Source organism: Lutjanus erythropterus, chromosome 18 (assembly GCF_056507025.1).
Source record: "Lutjanus erythropterus isolate fLutEry1 chromosome 18, fLutEry1.hap2, whole genome shotgun sequence".
Lineage (NCBI taxonomy): Eukaryota > Metazoa > Chordata > Actinopteri > Lutjaniformes > Lutjanidae > Lutjanus > Lutjanus erythropterus.
The window spans coordinates 12,614,907-12,632,500 of record NC_139334.1 but is presented as its reverse complement, the minus strand read 5'-3'; the positions used below and the strand labels follow the sequence as shown (position 1 = coordinate 12,632,500).

Sequence of the window (17,594 nt, the reverse complement as noted above, 5' to 3'; positions counted from 1 at the left end):
ACCAGCAGAGCAGGCGGCAGTCTGTGTGAGGTCTAACTGTGGGAGCAGTAGAAATCTTTTAATCCACGCAGTTTCTTGCTTGTACATTTCTATTGAGTTTTATTGAGCCACACACCCTAAAATGCCAGTCACACTGATATTTGAGCTCCAAGCTGGAATTACCATTTTCATCCAAAAACCCTGGTTCACTGTTTTACTTAAATTAAATTCCACAAGGAGAACTTGCTTCTACTTGAACATTAAAGTAACCACAGAAGTAATTTCCTGAGGTGGTCATTTCAAATTCATAGCCAATGAATGGCCACCTCTGGGATTTCCAGAGTTTAGTTATCCTGATGATTTTGCAAGCCCTTTTTGAATCCGCCCTAAACATGAAAAGCTTGATGTCTGGCAACGCAAGATCAGATTTAATCGATGTTTAACGATGAGCCACTGATGATAAATTGAAGTGCGGAAGCATAATTCTCCTAAGACACATCATTTGGTAAAAAAAACATTAATGCGTGCCCAGTCTGCCTCAGCACTGTTCAACAGATTCCCCCTACTCACCCCCTCTCTTTCCATACTTGCATAAAAAAAATGCAAAATTATTCTCTAAATAGTAAATATGTAATAACTATAATAATAGTGACGATAGAGAATACTGATACTTTTGGCACTTTTGTTTGACATTTTTAAAAATAACTGTAGGTATTTTCACATGAAAATGTCAAGTCAGTGATAGAGACTACCTCCACAGGAAAAGGGCCAAAGAGACAACTACAAGAGCTGTGGTGTCGTGGTGGAACAAAGCCCACTCTGTGGTTGTGTGTGGGCTCGAGTGGGTCAGGGGAGCAGTGTCATTGAGTTAATTCTTCACCTCGGGCTGCTCTATTTTGATCTGAGGTGAAGTAGGTCAGTGGCGGTTCAAACAACGAAAGTAGATTAGGAGCGCCCTGACTGAGACAGGAGGAAAATCTCTGGCAGCCCTCACTCCCTCCCTCTCGGACACAAGGATGGAAAACTGCTGCCGCCTGCTGACTGATTCATGCATTACAATGTTGTGTCGTAATTCTACACTACATATTGTACTAACTGTAAACCCTACTGTATATCAAACTGTACCATTTTTGTGGTCAGTATGCAAATGCAATGCCTGCATCCATTCTGAATGTAGAGGAAACTCAAGCAATCAAACAATGACTTTGAAATGCTACTTCTGATTAAACTTCGAAAAACATGTTTGCTAAATACTTACTCTTAAGTTTTTTCCTGGAGATGTCACACCTTTATCTGCGGTTATTTTTTTTTTTCTGCAGCAATGACTATCTCCTCTATTCGCCATTGTAATGCATTGTAGTGGAAGAGTTTGTATAAAGTAGGAATTTGAACACAACAAAAAACTCAGGTCCATAGATAACAGTGGAGGGAGCAATACATGACATATCACTCAAGTGAAAGCCAAGCTATTTACGTGTGCAATATGTGTTTTTTATTTATTCATATGAATTTATTGGTAAGCAAGTCTGTAAAAATGGAAACTGAACCACAAGCTCAAAAAAGTAATGTAGCGCTTACAGGACTGTGCTGAATGTCATGTTAATTACATTCAAAGCTTCTGTTTGGGTTGTAAAATTAAGCTTCATATATCTGTCATCATATTTTACAATGTCATCATCCCAAAAAGAATAAAACTACTTGAATAAAACCCACAATTTAATAAAGTGATTCATCAAATTCAATGGATAAAAGACTTGTTTCTATAGAAATATGATAGAAAAGTGCTGGCACAGTGCTGTGGAGCTCTGGGATAAAACACTTGTGCTGTGTGAGGAAAAAAAAGCACGAATGTGGGTTTGGATTTCATGGCAACAATATCTTGACAATGTCTAACACTTCACTATTAGCTTAACACGCTGGGCTATGGTTGAGTAAAACAACAATAAATGCAGACAAAGCAGGTAAAAATAGCACTTTTCTATCTCTGCTCTGCTGCCTGCTCTGTGTGTGTGAGAGAGGACAGAGAGGAGAGGCTGGAGAAGCTAGAGCACTTCAGTGGGACTATAAATAACAGTAAATACACGTGGTAGAGAAGTCTCACCTTAGTTTTTTCATTTGTTTCTTTTCTGTCTCTGTTATGATAGTTTCTGTTTGACATATCATAAATTTGCCTAATCTTTATCTGCAATTGTGTAGGTATACCAAGCTGAAACAGAATATGCAAAAAAGACAAAGCTGCACAGCTTTCTAATGTTGATTTAAAATTTGAATGTTAGGAACAATGCTTCAAAGCTTAGAAATATTAAGTACAGCCCTAATTGCTTAGAGGAAATATTTAAAGGTGATCTTTAAGACAGTATAATACATCTCTAAAACATCTATTTAAAAGTGTGAATTATTACCATGCATTGTTTTTCTTTTTAAATCTGTTGTGATCCTGAAAACTAACAGAAGTGATATTAGAAGTAATGTACTTAAAAAGTAGCGTGTAAACTGGCAGACAAGGTTTTAAGCCTTTCATGCTCTAAAATGATTTTTGCAAGGTGCTTGTGTGCACATTAACTGCAATGAAAATTCCTGAGAGACAAAATATACTGCATATTGGCACAAAGATGCAGCCTCACCTTTACCAATGCAGGATGGGAAGAAAATGTTCAAAATACAGTATAAAGGATATTTTAGAGTTTCACACTGGCATCTAGTGATGAAAGAGCTCTTTGTCTGCACAGAGCTCTTTAAAAGTAATAACACTCGCCACAACTTGATCTGAAAACTCCTTCTTAGGAAGATAAGGGAGAAGGTATGTGATCCGAGATGAAAACATTACTTAATTACCTCTGGCACAGACTGTCCTCACATAATAAGAAAAGCCTACTGAACTGTGACATGTAGTGCATGTGGGCGGATCTGTACTGACCGATGTCTGGAAGCAGCAGTACAACTGTGTGAGGTAAGGGTGACAGCGGGCCAGTGAGAGCACCCTCTTTTCCGTCATGGTACACTCCACATCATCATCCTGCAAAATGATGTCCTTCTTCAACACCTTGACCGCGAAAACCCGATCTTTGCTGTTTAGTTTTGCCAGCATCACCTGCAGGTACAACATGCACAAAGTATGACAGATGAGAAGTCTCAAGATTTTTTTCTAACTCATTGACTAAAATCAGACCACTGTTGCCTGCAGAATTAATATTACAGCATTTAAGACACAGATCGTATCAGATACACATTCCTCTAGTATACTGTATACAAACACGTTCTACAGTCTTCCTCATTCTTCACCCTAGTTATCATTTCATTACACAGAGCATTTCTCATCATCCTCTCTTGTCATTCCCACCTTGCCAAAGCTGCCCTTGCCGAGGACTTGAAGGAACGTGAAGTCTGAGATGCCCAGCCGTGGGGTCTCTGGCTGAGTTTCTGTACCCTCCCTCCTTTCAGAGGGCGCCCTTACTTGAACTGAACTTTTAGCCTGTCAGTACAAAAAACACAGTACTTAGATAAGACTGATAAAAGACACATTCAAGCAAAATGAACACTCATTCTTGAAATTCAGCCTTTGTACCACTGAGTTGCGTTTAGTGATCCCTCCAGCCTGCAGACCCATCTCTGCAAGCTTATTGGCCAGTTCCACACTGTTGACCCCACAGCTAGGAGCGACGTTGCCTTTGCAGCGGATGTGAACGTTCATTTTACAGACTGAAGAGAGAGAAACCACACGAGACAGGAAGGCTAATTAGGACATTTAAGATTCAGACTTTGAGAGACATGTTGGCATGTGACAGGTCTTACTTTTACAGTGCAGCCCCTGCCTGACAATCCCCCACAGAAGTGAGCCGCAGTGGTCGCAGAAGGTGGGCGACTTGTAGTTGTGTATGTTGAACTTGTGAGGGACATTGATGCTGAAGCCTTGGGTTACAGGCTGTGGAGAGAAGACACACTGTGAACTAACTACTAGGTGTTGAAACAGAGTATTCAAATACGCCTGTATGTATAGTACTCTGAATAACCACAATAAGTTTCCACATACAATGCATTGTGATAAATCACTGGTCTGTCATCGTGGGACTTTGTTTCAGTTTATTGCTGCATTTGCTTCTCTCTGAATTTCCCCAAGGAAGAGAAACTTGTAATGCTCAGCAAAATATAGTAAAACATGGCAAAAAAATGACATGACATGCTAAAACAAGCACATATGTATTTATAGAAATGTGAAAATTCTACAACAAGCATGTGTAGAAAAGTATAGCAGAGTATAGTTCAGTGTTCTGGCTCAGTGGCCAGAACACGAAAACAGGAACATGTACACTCTGCTGATCACTGCAGGTGTTGAACAGAGGTGTTTGTGTGAGTGTGTGTGGGAGGGGGCTGTCTAACATGTCTGCTATATTCTGCATTACTCAGAAAACTGCCTGAAAGGTAAAAAGTAACAGTGACAACATGCTGAAACTGTCTGACACGCCAATTACTTCTCTTTGTTATTGATCTGATGATCTGTTGAAATAAAAAATCTTGCTGACGTAACTGATACCATTGTTCAGGGTTTCTGCAGGTTTCAATAACTTAAGGACCTTTTTAAGACCATTGTGAATGTAATTTAAGACCTATTTCACATCCATACTGGGAGAAAACTACATGCACAGTTTGCATTAGTGGTTATCGGTTCAATGTTGGCTCCATTTTGTTGTTGTTGTTTGTAGCGTGATCAATACAATTTTTCAAAAACACATTTAAAAGCAAGACTGAGGTTAATGCAATTTTGAGAAAAGTAACATTAAGCTCATAATTCAATCTAATCAGACAAAAGTTAGAACTAATATGTTCTTTATTAGACCGTTAATTAGACCCTTATGAAACTTTATTAGAGAGCAATTAATAGGGACAGATAACAGAACTGTACTGTAAACTAAAGTGTATTATTTTACACTGTTAGACCCTTATTAGACTGTCTTAGAGGGTCATTTGGGACACATTACAAAAGAACTGTACTGTAAACCAAAGTGCTAGACTGCTAGATGTGAACCATGTCTACCAAACAAAGGCCAAAATTATAGAGGCGCAGGCACATTTTGTATATGGTTGAATACACAGACAGTCATGTTATGTGTCCCTTATTACCCTCTAAGAAAGTCTAATATTGTCTAACATATCATTTCTAGTTTGTGTCTAATTTAATACAAGGTACAAGTTGTTATGTCTTATTAGTGTACTGTAAAATAAAGTGCGACTGGATTGTTTTAGACTTTAAAAGGACCTGCAGAAACCCTGCTGTTAAATAGAGAGTTGCTGAAGTGATTTAAGTGTCTGACCTGTTCTTTTGCTGGTTTCTTCATTCGCGGACACACCGTGACAACCTGCTGGTGGCATCGTTTGTGAACCACACAGGTACACACTGAAAAAACAAGCACTCAATGTCAAACTTGCATCTTTGTGTTTAAGGAACTGTGTCAAGGAACATAAAGGGAAAATATGATCTACTTACCTTGGCACTGGTAACCCTGTTTTCCAAAGACACCCCTATAAAAAGAGACAGAGACACAGTCAGATCCAGTTTACAGTCCACACAGTGGACTGTATGTGCGGGCAGCAGTGATTCATCTTTGCTCGACTTTCTCACCAGATGAACTCTTTACAGTGAAAACAGAAGGTGGGTTGACGGAGGAACGTGGACATGAACTTGTGTCCGTTGACCTGGTGGACCCTCCGTTTCACGGCCCCATGCCGCTTCCTTGTAAACTGTTTGTAGGTCTTCTCTTTCACTATGGCGTCGTCTGAAAAATTAGAGCAAAAATTACGTAACAACATAAAATAACAGAAATGACAAAAGTAACAATTATTTTCCCTGTCAATTAATCTGTCGATTAGTATCTCAATCAACTGATTAGTTGGATGGTCCATAAAATGACAGAAAATCGTGAAAAACGTCCATCAGTGTTTCTCAAGGCCAAATATGACGTCCGCAAGTGTCTTCTTTTGTCCACAACCTGAAGATATTCAGTTTGTCATAGAGGAATTAAGAAACCAAAAAATATTCACATTTGAGGAGCTAAAATCAGAGAATTTTGACCTTTTTTCTGAAAAATCGACTATCAAAATAGTTGTTGATAAATTGAGTAGTTGACAACTTACTAATTAATTGTTGCAGTACTAAAATATATTAAAATTTAAATTGGATCACTGTTACCATTTCTTTAAAGCAGTTAGAATCAAAATTTTAACACTAAAAATGGATCACATCACTACTTCATAGCATCTTTCAGCTCATCACTGGTTTTGTGACCCACTGCTTTACTGCTTTGGTTCACAAGAGCCACATATTTCTCACAGGAGTTGGTGCTTCCAGATGATTGCTAGAGTTCATTCTGTATTTGCTGCATTGGCTAACAAGTTTGCTGTGTCAACTTAAAAGGTGATAATATGTTAGTGGTGTGTTCACAGTTTGCCGGAAATGGAAGGTTTAATAATTTTATTGTCTAAATTAATTGTATGGTAAATAAAATACAGATGAACAGTGAAAAATGGCCATCATTTCCCACAGCTCAAATAAACTTCTTGAGACCGACAGATTGCTGTTGTGACCTTAACATTAAAGTGACTTGTTTGATAGATGACTTGAACAACAAATTGGTGACAGAAAATTCTGTCAGCAAATTTTCATTCATAAATCATGTAATTGTTTCAGTACTAGTCCAATGGTTCATCAGTCACTGTTTGACTTGATGCTACAAACTACAGCATCATTTTACAAATGATTTTCCAGACCTAAACAAACTGTGATATCATCAGTCTATTCTTTACTAGATCATCTGATCATAACTGTGGCATGACAAAAGACATAAGTATTTGTGCCACAATAATGTTTTAGTTTTTACATGAATGGATCTTGGGGCACATAGGGCAGACAGAGTGAGGAGGGATGCAACAGAAGAGACAAGTGGAATAAAAGACAGGAATTTAAAAAAGGATTTACAATAGTCTTTTAGATGTTATACTTCATTTATTCATGTGCTCTTTATACCTTTGTGCACATCTGTGTTTTTTGGCTCTAAGTCTTTCAGCTCAAAATGTAGTGGAGCTCACAGTGAGACAAAAAACCACACATACGCATTACGGAAACCTGTTTGCTGAGCCCCCGCCACCCCCCTGCAAACAACAGATATATTTGTGGTAGAAGTGTGAAAAGGGGGCTTTACATTCAGACTGAGAATGTCAGTGATGTTGTGATCATCAACACTTTGTTTTTCTGTGTGAAAGTTAAAAATGTATACGAAATAAATATTCCAAAAAATTTTTCCTGACCAGAGAGATTTTAGTTTTTTTGTGCATCCTCCCCCAGTTTAAAGAGCATTTTGACTGAGGCAGGGCAACAATTACATATTTTTTATCGAGGTGTATCGTGATGATGCGAACATACTGTGCAATATCTTTTTTTCAAAATTAATGACGCAAAGAACATTTTTATTTTAAGATTATATATTTTAAGAATATTCAGTGATTTTGTTATTATTTATCATTTAGTTTTGTCTGATATAACAAATAGCAATGAACAGTTCAATGCACTGGACATCAATTCGATTAGTTTGTGTGATTTTGCATGTACTTGCCATATGATGTATATGAACATCATTAAATACTCCTATCACCATTGTTTTAGTAATTTCATACCAGCCCTAGAGTTGAGTAAATCAATGTCCAGAATGGTACATTCACTGCCAACTGAATATGAGCTTTCACTTTTTAATATTTGGTAGTTAACTCTCATTTCTCAGTGATGTTTGAAGCCCCACACATCAACATATGAGGCTGACTGCTCAGATAACATGAAAACTTCAAACCTTTTTTGCCTGCCCACCAGTATTTCAGGAAAAGTAACTATTCAAATCATGTGATTGATACCGTATGTAAATATTCACGTAAAAAGCTGAGATAATATCCAAACATGGATGAGTAAACTGTGATGTTTGCTAGTAGTTTTGTGTCAGCATGCCTGTGCTTTTCTGGAAAACAAATATTCCAGTGGACAAAAAGAAACCATTTATTTCAAAAAATTTTGGCAAAAAGCTTTTGAAAGTTCAAAAAATGCTGGTGAAATTAAACATGACAATAACACACTAGGATAACCTTTATTTTTGTTTTCTTCTTTCTAATTTTTTTTTTGCCTGTATTAGACAGCTTTTTCATCTATATAAGCGTTTGATCACTGTAGCCATGATCAATAACAAAACATGTTACATGTATTTGTATTTCATATCAAAGTGTAAATGTTTCAAGTTTAGCATGCAGAGAAGCATGATGGTGGCAGATAAAGATAAAAAATGGGAACTTAATGGAGGGCCTCTAGTCACTACCAGCTAATGAGACTTCTGTTTCCAAAATCTGCAGAGTCACTTCTCTTATTAAATGGCTACATCTGATTGGTCCATTACTTCGGGGGGGTGTTTTTGTTTTATGTCATTCTGTAGCTTCCCAGTTGTCTCTCTTATGTATTCAAATCCAAAGAACCAAATTTCAGTCAAAGTACAGACTCTGTGTTTTAGTGTCAACATGTTATTTTTCCAAGACCTTCTAAAAACATTTTCCCACATGACCTCATGTATGTTTCTGCAGGATGACGTTACTACATTAAAGTGCTCTAGCCTATGTCACTGTTTTCTGATGATGACTAAGCGGGAGTTTCCATGTGAAAAACCCAGAAAAGAATGCAGATGGACCATGGACATATCTGCATTACAGATGTCGTCAATGTTGATGTCCTCTGACATGTGAAGAATGCAAACGTGCCTACTTGGCACATACCAACCTACTGGAGTCACACACAAACATGCATACACACCTATTCTCACAGCCTCTATTATTACACACAGGTATAAATGACTCACATATAATAATTATTCAAAACTGTTTTCCAGAATAGGGAACAGGGACGACGCACTTCAGTTGGCGTAAATGGGTAAAGCTGTTGTTCAACATCGTATGTGAAAGAGAGGGGGAGACGTGTGTAAAAGAGATACAATGGGCTTCATTTCAACCTACAGCAGCAGCCTTACCATCAGTGAAGGATCCAGTGAGTGCAATATGGACATAAACCTTCCCCTCTGGCTCCAGGTCCATCTGCAGACACACACAAACACACAATTATATTTCTGTGCTCTCAAAATAGCTAAACAGAAACAGGACAGACAGACATTAAGATCCAACACACTCCAGATTCCAATTAATTATAAAAATAAAGGAAATGGGAAAACACAATAAGAGATAATAATACTAATGAATACTAAACCAACATAATTTCATGAAAACACAATAAAAAAAATTAATAAAAAGAAACACACACAATGAGGAGACAAACAAACCAAGTAGACAACAATCTAATACAAAAAATGAAATAAATTATGAACAATACATGAACAGAAGAAAAAATAAAGTATATTTAAATAAACTATTTCTTGACATTATATATGTCAAGAAATAATTAAACAGCATAAATTAAATTTTCATTTTCATTCCATATCTGTGCACCATGATGTCTGGGGGAGTATTAGGCATTAGAAAAAGTAAAAAAAAAAAAAGGCATGAAAGATTGTATCTGAGTATCAGTCCTTCAGCTCTGGTATAGGTTCTGTATGTAACTGCACATTTCTGCATTCTTCAGTGTGTATGTAATGTCTAAGGAATGTGCACGGCGTGACAGTCAGACTACACAGCAGGTCTGGCAGGTTGGGCAGGTTGTGGAGGTTGTAGTGACCTGATGCTCAGCTGAGAGTGAGTGAAATGTCCGAATACATACGAGACAGCAGCAGACAGAACAAGATACTTCCTGCAGCAACCACTGAATGGAAAGTTAGGTCATTATATGCTTAAATAGGGATCTATTTATGTTACTCACACACCCCGCATGGAAAATACTGACTGACTGCCCACAAAATAAGTGACACATTTGGTGTCAATTGTGGCCACTCGGTTGGTACATTCAGTGTAAAGGTCTCAGTTCAAGAAAGACTTCATTTCACTTCATCTCGAACACTTTTGTTTTCAGTTACCTGCTCATATCCTGTGTCTCACTCTCAGTCTAGACAGCAAGTTTGACTTGTCCACTCTGAGGACTTCCTCTGTATGGGTGTTATCTGTGGTATTTTAACCCTGTTTACTCTGGTCAAGCTTCAGAAAAGAACTAAAGAGCTTCAGTGCATTTCTGAAATTGCATCTGCTGAAAGCATTTCAGCTGTACAAATGGAGTCTAAGCTTAGAGGGATGGTTTGGATATTTTGAAGTGGGGTTAAGGTACTATGTGTTTGTTACCGGTCTAGGGCAAACAAATGAGAGTCAGGTTCAGGTGTGCCATAGAATTTTGTTACAACCATATATTATTATATGAATGAATTTTTCATTTCCCAACACAGAGAAAAACTATATAATCCCCTAAATCCCTGAAAACATTTGACACTAGCCATGCCACTGGTAGCAAGGGACTGTGCTGTATTTGCCAAACACCTTCAGACATTAAAAGATTATTTTGGGTGCTACTTATGTGATATTGAGGACTATGACTGGATTCGAGACCCATTCAGTCAGCAAAATTGGTGTTTTGCTGTTTTTATGTAATTTTGTAAAGTTTCAAATGTTTTGACATGTGCATAGAAAGAGTTATAGCTGGTTATCAAATTCTCTCTTTGTGTTACTATCACTCTGCTGAAACTCAGAAAGACATGGGAAATTTGCATTGAAAAACTAACTACATAAAATAATCTTAGGCCTTATTATGACTCTTAACTTGATTTTAGACTGCATTTTAGCACAAACTGTGGATTTTGTTCCCCACTACTTAAATGTCTAATTACTGTAGATACGGACATTAATAGGAACTATTACTAAAATAACTCTCTCAATGTACTTACTGGATGTGACCATTCTTTTAAGACAGGCTTAAAATAATGTGAGCTTAGCTATTAAGGTGGAGCAGAAATGATCTTAAATAAATGTGGCTTATGGCAGCATGATGGTGTAGTTTAAAAGCAGAACATTTAATGCTGCATCACAAACAAGGAAGTGTCTTTCTTTCTTTTTTTTTTTTTTTTTTCACACAGGGGATGAGGGCCGTTTCACTTGAACACGCAGCAGCAGTATGCTTGGCTGGAAAATGTTGAGGGTACATATTTAACACATTTTCAGTTTCACTGGCACTTGGAAGCATTTGATCTCTTCAAACTTGAGAAACAGCTCCAGCACCAGAGACACCACAGCGTAGGAAACTTATTGTGCAATTAAAGACCTCAAATAAGTGAGAAACAAGTATAAGGTGTCACTATGTTTTGCCAACAGGTGGGAGGCAAAGGAAATTGGACTCATCACGTGCCTAAATGTGATGTAGTGACTGTCTCAGACGGATGATGTCAGTCGTAATGATAACTTCATTCTGAGTTATAAGAGGAAGATGAGTAACAGAGAATCTGCTGAAGTTGAGCTTATATGCAACTTCACAACAGTTTTGTGGGGTTAACATGCATCACACTGTACTGTATGCACAGAAGGGGGCTAACGCATAAAAAAAAAAAAAAAAAAAAGGTAAGAAAAAAGTCGAGCACCTGGATTGGAGCCAATAATGAGTGAGCATTTTAACAGTGAGCCCATGAGCACTGATCAGATGGTGGGAACGCTGTGATAAACAGCAGTGTGGGCGTGTAGAGGCTTGTGCCTCAGCCTCATGTGTGAAACAAACCAGCCCAGCACTTCTTCTGTGAAACAAAGCACAAAAACTCTTCACAGTTCAGATTGAGTGGATAATGATTTGAAGCTTGTGTCTCAAAGTGAGAAAGCCAACCTATTACTGCAAGCCAAGCTCAACTTTCATACCACTTCCCCTCAGTGCACAGGGTCTTGGTGAAACTGTGGCCACACCTCTTGCTAAGACATACATACCTACTTTTCTCACTACATTACTCATCCACGTCATGTATGTGTAAATTTGTGGTATTGAGGCATTCATCTTCAATGTACAATGCCGCACAAAGTTTCATGTTTAACATTCTGTAATGTCTTGTGGTGTACTTTTTGGTGAAGTGAGGTTCAGGCCACTGTATTTCTGTACTTCTCACAAACACAAGTTCTGAGTTTATTAAGTTTGTTCACGGGTAAAATAAAGTGTGTACTGGGTGATTTAAAGGTACAGTTTGGATTTTTTTAAATAGAGGCTGTATGAGTCAGTGTATTACCTGCAGTAGATGATTTGGAGATGATTTCTCCAGTTTGGAGAAGCAGGCAACAGTACCAGTGTAGAAAGTCAAGTAATGTACTGCTGTGGAAGGGTCAGCAGCAGAACACATTTAAACCCATCTAAAAATCAATTTAGGTGTACTCTATATTTTTCACCACTTTACCTTGCTGATAGACAGCCTTTTTCAACAGAGAACTGCCGTTGTATAAGTATATAAGAATAAGATACTGCTTATTGATACAAATACTTATAGGTAGTCTCATTGATAGTATTCACCATGATTGGTTCAAAAAATAAAGACATGACATGAAAAGATGTGAAAAGTTTGAAGAGTTATTTTATTATTACATTTTATTCATAAATACGTTAAATTGTTTTGAGTTATTGAATTTAGCTGCATTTTGCTTAAATTTAAGTGAGCCCTCATTTTTCAACATTTTGCCCTGCAACAGCAGTATCATTTATCCAGGAACTTATCAATATTTTGGTACTGACCAGTCAGGACCACCTCTTGATACCCATGTCTATTGCCAATGTCCCGCTGCCTCGACCCTCTGTTAGTTTGTGTTGCGAAGTAAAATGACTGTTTTTGCAAAAGGAGTCTGGTTGAGCAGGAGAGAGCAATACGTGGCTTTCATAGCAGCAGCTTCCCATTGGAGAGGCTGTCTGTTGGCAAGGAAAAGAGGTAAAATATTCTAAATACAGCCTACACAAATAGATACTGTGTTTTTCCTTTTCTGGTAAGCCTATTTGTAAGTGGCTAAAGATGTTTTGCTACTGACCCTGTCCACAGTAGCACATTGTTTAGCTTTCATGCTGGTACTCATCGCTGCTTCTCTTAACTGTGGGTGTGCTGACCACCATCTACCGTCGGTAAATCTATATAGGTGCCTCATATATCCAAACTATCCCCTGAAGGTTGAAACCATTTTGATAATTTTTCAAAAAAAATGTGCTTAGTCGACAAAAGTTGCATTGGCTGAGGGAGAATATGTAAAGAAAAGAGACCATTCTGCATGTGATGACAGTGTTGTGGTACGTAGTCGATACCACCTCAGCCTCTGCTCCAGGCCTAGACAGGCTCAGGTTACACTCACCAACACCTGCAATGGCTTATAGTCCTAAAGGGATGAAAGTTAGTCAGAGGAGGGAAACTCCAGTTTGAAGGGGCAGTTTTTTTGTTTGTGTCTGGCTGAGAGTGAGACTAATGTGATACTATACATCTGACATTTAATCTGAATTTTGATTAGGTCAGTTTTCTCCTTGAATAGTCAAGTGTGCATCAGATTAGGATTGTCATGATACCAGAATTTTAAACTTCGACACAATACTAGTATAAACAAACCTTTTGACAACACAGCAAAAGGAAGCCCTGAGGCTGCAACTAATGATCATGAAAATGGTGAAAAATGTTGAGCAGCATTTCTCAAAGTGCAGGACGACATCCTCAAATGTCTTGTTTTGCCCACAAGCCAAATGTATTTTTGTTTATTGTCATGAAGAAGTAAAGAAACCAGAAAATATTCACATTTCAGAAGGTGGAATCAGAGAATTTTGATTTTTTTTTTTTCAAATATTTGTTGCAAATCTAGTCCTAAGCATAAAGATTTTTCTTTTCTTTATTAACAAAATGCACACAGTGTTGGCACAGTAAGTCACTGAACACTGTCTCATTTTGCTTCGCTACAAGCCAAATTTTTAGGCACTTTTCATGCTGTCAAACATTATTAGTAGTATTAATATTACTTAGTTTTTTTTAAACATAGTTTTGAAAAGTATCAACACTTAAATACTTTTAACAACCTTAGATCAAATGTATTGAAGCACTAAAATTTAAAGTTCCTTTACACCTCAATCAAGCAAATACGGTTAATGTTTTAGCCCTGGCAACTTCTAGAAGTGTGGGGGTTTTACACCATACATTTGTTTTTGCAGAATTAACACCTCGCCACAGCAGTAGTATGTGTGGTTTCAGTCCAGATCTGCTAATGATCACTGTAAAAGCTTCCACACTGATAAGCTCAAGAAGTGGAAGGGTCCATGACCAGTACACGCTGCCTACACTAAGACATGGCGGAGATGTGAATACGCTGTACATGTGAGGGTGTTATGTTTTAGTAAGCACCTGTGCTTTAAGGAGCTGGTTGGATCTCCTGCCAGACAACTCAGTGCAGACAAGACAGTGTTGATGTTTTCAGGCAGAAAAACAGGCAAAGTAACATTTGTAGGGCTTACTGAACGTCACCCCCAGCTTCACAGCATTTCGTTTCCTTAAGTCACTCTCACATTCTGATAAGCTGTGTCAAAGCTCTCATGGAAAAACCACAATATGGCTGTGTGGAGAAAAGCACCTGAGATGTTACAACACACGGGAAGATTCTGACTTCTGTATGTTAACCTTTCTAATGCAAATATTTCACTGTTTACTTTATCTGTTTTACAGTATTCTTCTAAAAGTAAATGGGATAATAAATACTTTGTCAATTGCTGTTTGTAAACACACCTGAAAGACAGTTGATTGTTGAGTCTAATTCCCAGGACATCAAATACAGACATTCTGGGTTGGTAAAAGGTCCCAAGCACAACAAAATAATGAATAAATAAGAGGGTACAGACAGAGGGTAGCAGGGTCTCTACAGAAATAGTTGCTGCCACAGTCTATGGTGGTGGGTTGTGGGTTGTGGACGGCTTAAGAGGGATTATTTTTGTATAAAACTATGCATTGGTTTATAGGACTATCCTGCATAGTATGCCTTTAAGCCTCCCATATTGTGACTGATAGGCACATTTTGTAATTCATCTATGGATCTATTGGTTCTTTGGGTCATCGGGGTAAAGACCCCTGGGGACTCCCAAAAGCACATTTGGCTGAGTTCAGAGGATGTGGCACATGCACACTGTTGTTAGTCTGTGCACTACCTACTCCTCTGCTGCTGTTGTTAGAGGCCTGCTGACACTACCTCATTAGTTCAAATAATTTACGAAATTAACACTTGCTATTTCCCACTTACTTTACAATGCATGTAAAGAAATGCATCTTAAATAACATGTAATCAGAACTGAAAAAAAAAAAAAAATCTAAATATTACTGAAATCACTATATCCAAATAACAGAAGGTGCAATTTTTTGATAAAGGAAAAATGTGTCAGATACAGCATTATAATGAAGTGTTTTAATGAGGGCAGAGATGTCCTGGTCTGCAGATCTGAACAGATGTAAGAAAGTGTGTTTGTGTGATACATGCTAGGGCTGGTAAAAAAGTCATACTGTGCTTATTTTGACTGAAACTGTGATATGCAATATGATAAGTGGGAATAATTATATTTAAATTAAAATTTTAATTTGTACAGAAAAAAGAAAAAAATATTAAAATTGGGATTATGTGCTATTTGTTGGGGTCTGTACTTCTTAGCAGCCCTCTTGATTTTCCCAGGAGGACATAAGAATTCCTGTTTCTAAAGGAAATTTTGAAAGGTAAGGGGCATGCATTTTGTAAAAGTGCAAGGCAAAAATTAAAGCATAACAGAAAACTGATGAATATTAGTTTATTGCAGAGATTACACAAGTTCATGCCAGAGGGGCAAATTATCCCACTGTATATTATTTTCTGAGAACTAAAAGTAAAAGTAAAACATAACAAAATAATGTTGCAGTGCAGTTATTATTTTCTTATTTAAAGTCACTAAAATGTAGGAAACAAAATCTCAAATTTTTTGGTTTCAAAATCCTCTGTGTTTATGTCAAGATTGGCATGTATGTCTGTACCAAACAAACTTGTTTTCTGTCTGGAGAACAAAATTTTTAGGCCAGGCTATCTCAGCAGCACTACAATACTTCATTGCAATGTGTTTTTTCTCACACAGTTTAAAAAAAAAACAAAAAAACAGATGCAATTTGGATACTGCACTTGGCTGTACTGTGATAACATTGCCATTAATTGTGCAGCCCTAGTACACATTACATTGTTGTAATTTTAACATTTCTTTCCAGTAAAAAAAAATATAATAACGCTAATATGATCATTCCCACTTATCATGACCTGCAAAACAATCAATATGATTTTTTACCATATCATGCAGCCCTACCTAAACCACCTGCTTGCAGATCTAGTTTATTGTTTTGATGGATGTGACTAAACATTCAGTTCATCAATCATGACACACTGCTCTCCCTACATGACAACACACTCTTACATACAAATAAAGTATCATCAGTATTGACTCTAGTCCTGTAATTACTCAACACTGGATTGAACCCATATTTTATGGTATCACTCACTGGTACTGTTTCTAGGTGTGGGTGGTGGGGTGGTGGACCAACTGGTACCCAGCAATAAAGTTGTGCCCCAAGGCGCCCTAATCGATTAATCCGGCCATGTTGGGGGACATGATTGGACAACATAATTGCTCACCAATATATGCTCTTGATATGTATATTTTCTACTCACCCATCCCTCGAAAGTCTCTCCTGTGTTGGAGGTTTTGATGAGGTCCTCAAACTGCATGATGCAGTTAGCCACAAAGTCATCATATCCGATCGGAGTGTCGTGGAAAACCGCCATCTCGATCTGTTTACCGTTGCTCACGTTCAGGCAAAACTCCTCGTTGTAAGTCGGCGTGTTGGTCTTCTGTTTGGTGTGAGTTTGTCCAATTTTGTAGTCGTCCACCTTCACCACGATGTAGGGGTCCAGGGTCGGGTGGGCTTTGTTGAAAATGACAGAGTGTCGGAGGGAGAAGGTGGTCGGCTTCAGGTCCACCGCCTCACCGATCCGCAGCTTCAGGTAACCGTTAAACTTCATTTTTTTAAAAAACAAGCTAGTTTAGCCTCACGCGACAAGTAGAAAGCTCTCAAAAAGTAAAAAAAAAAGTTCTAAAAAGCATTCACACCCACTTCATATCAACACTGACCGACTACAACACTGTAATGCATCCATAATAATCTTTACACTCTGATCAGCATTGTCGCTCCGTTGCATTCATACTAACTTAACTTGCACCCTGTAAAGTTATTAGCTGAGCTCGCGCGCGCACACATTTACTGTCAGCCCCCTAAATGTCTCCGCTGTGCTTTCAGTCTGCCTGTCTCGGTGTGAACCTGCTTCACAGAGTTTCAGTAAGTAGGAAGCCACAACACAGACATGCCGAGGAGGAGGCACAAGTTCCGCATAACTTGTCACGGAGCACACATACAGTTAAAAACACACACACACACACAGCACACAGCACGTAAACCTCTCAACCTGTCACTGTTGGCTTGGTGTGTCACATGGTTGAATTTGTAGTCCTTTTTTTTTTTTTTTCTTTTTTTTTTAGAAAGAGGAATCTGGTACTACACTGACCATGATGCGTCACTCTGTTCATGAAGGTATTCTGATGGCTCACCTGTCCTGAGAGGGGAAATGCT

The 17,594-nt window shown here is 38.1% G+C and overlaps 1 protein-coding gene across 2 annotated transcripts in view; it reads right to left on the bottom strand.

The window, feature by feature from the left end:
* prkcha (protein kinase C, eta, a) overlaps nucleotides 1-17,392 on the bottom strand; it is a 29,872-nt gene extending 12,480 nt beyond the window's left edge. The window contains exons 1-9 of one of the 2 annotated variants that reach the window (XM_084743183.1): nucleotides 16,639-17,392; nucleotides 9,027-9,090; nucleotides 5,597-5,750; nucleotides 5,462-5,496; nucleotides 5,289-5,371; nucleotides 3,772-3,901; nucleotides 3,545-3,678; nucleotides 3,320-3,451; nucleotides 2,897-3,070 (exon numbers count right to left, since the gene is read on the bottom strand). In XM_084743183.1, the coding sequence (XP_084599309.1) occupies nucleotides 2,897-3,070; nucleotides 3,320-3,451; nucleotides 3,545-3,678; nucleotides 3,772-3,901; nucleotides 5,289-5,371; nucleotides 5,462-5,496; nucleotides 5,597-5,750; nucleotides 9,027-9,090; nucleotides 16,639-16,989 (1,257 nt within the window). In that variant the 5' untranslated portion in view covers nucleotides 16,990-17,392. The remainder of the gene's footprint in view (nucleotides 1-2,896; nucleotides 3,071-3,319; nucleotides 3,452-3,544; nucleotides 3,679-3,771; nucleotides 3,902-5,288; nucleotides 5,372-5,461; nucleotides 5,497-5,596; nucleotides 5,751-9,026; nucleotides 9,091-16,638) is intronic. The other variant, XM_084743182.1, reaches the window with a different exon arrangement.
* Between the last annotated feature and the right edge of the window lie 202 nt (nucleotides 17,393-17,594).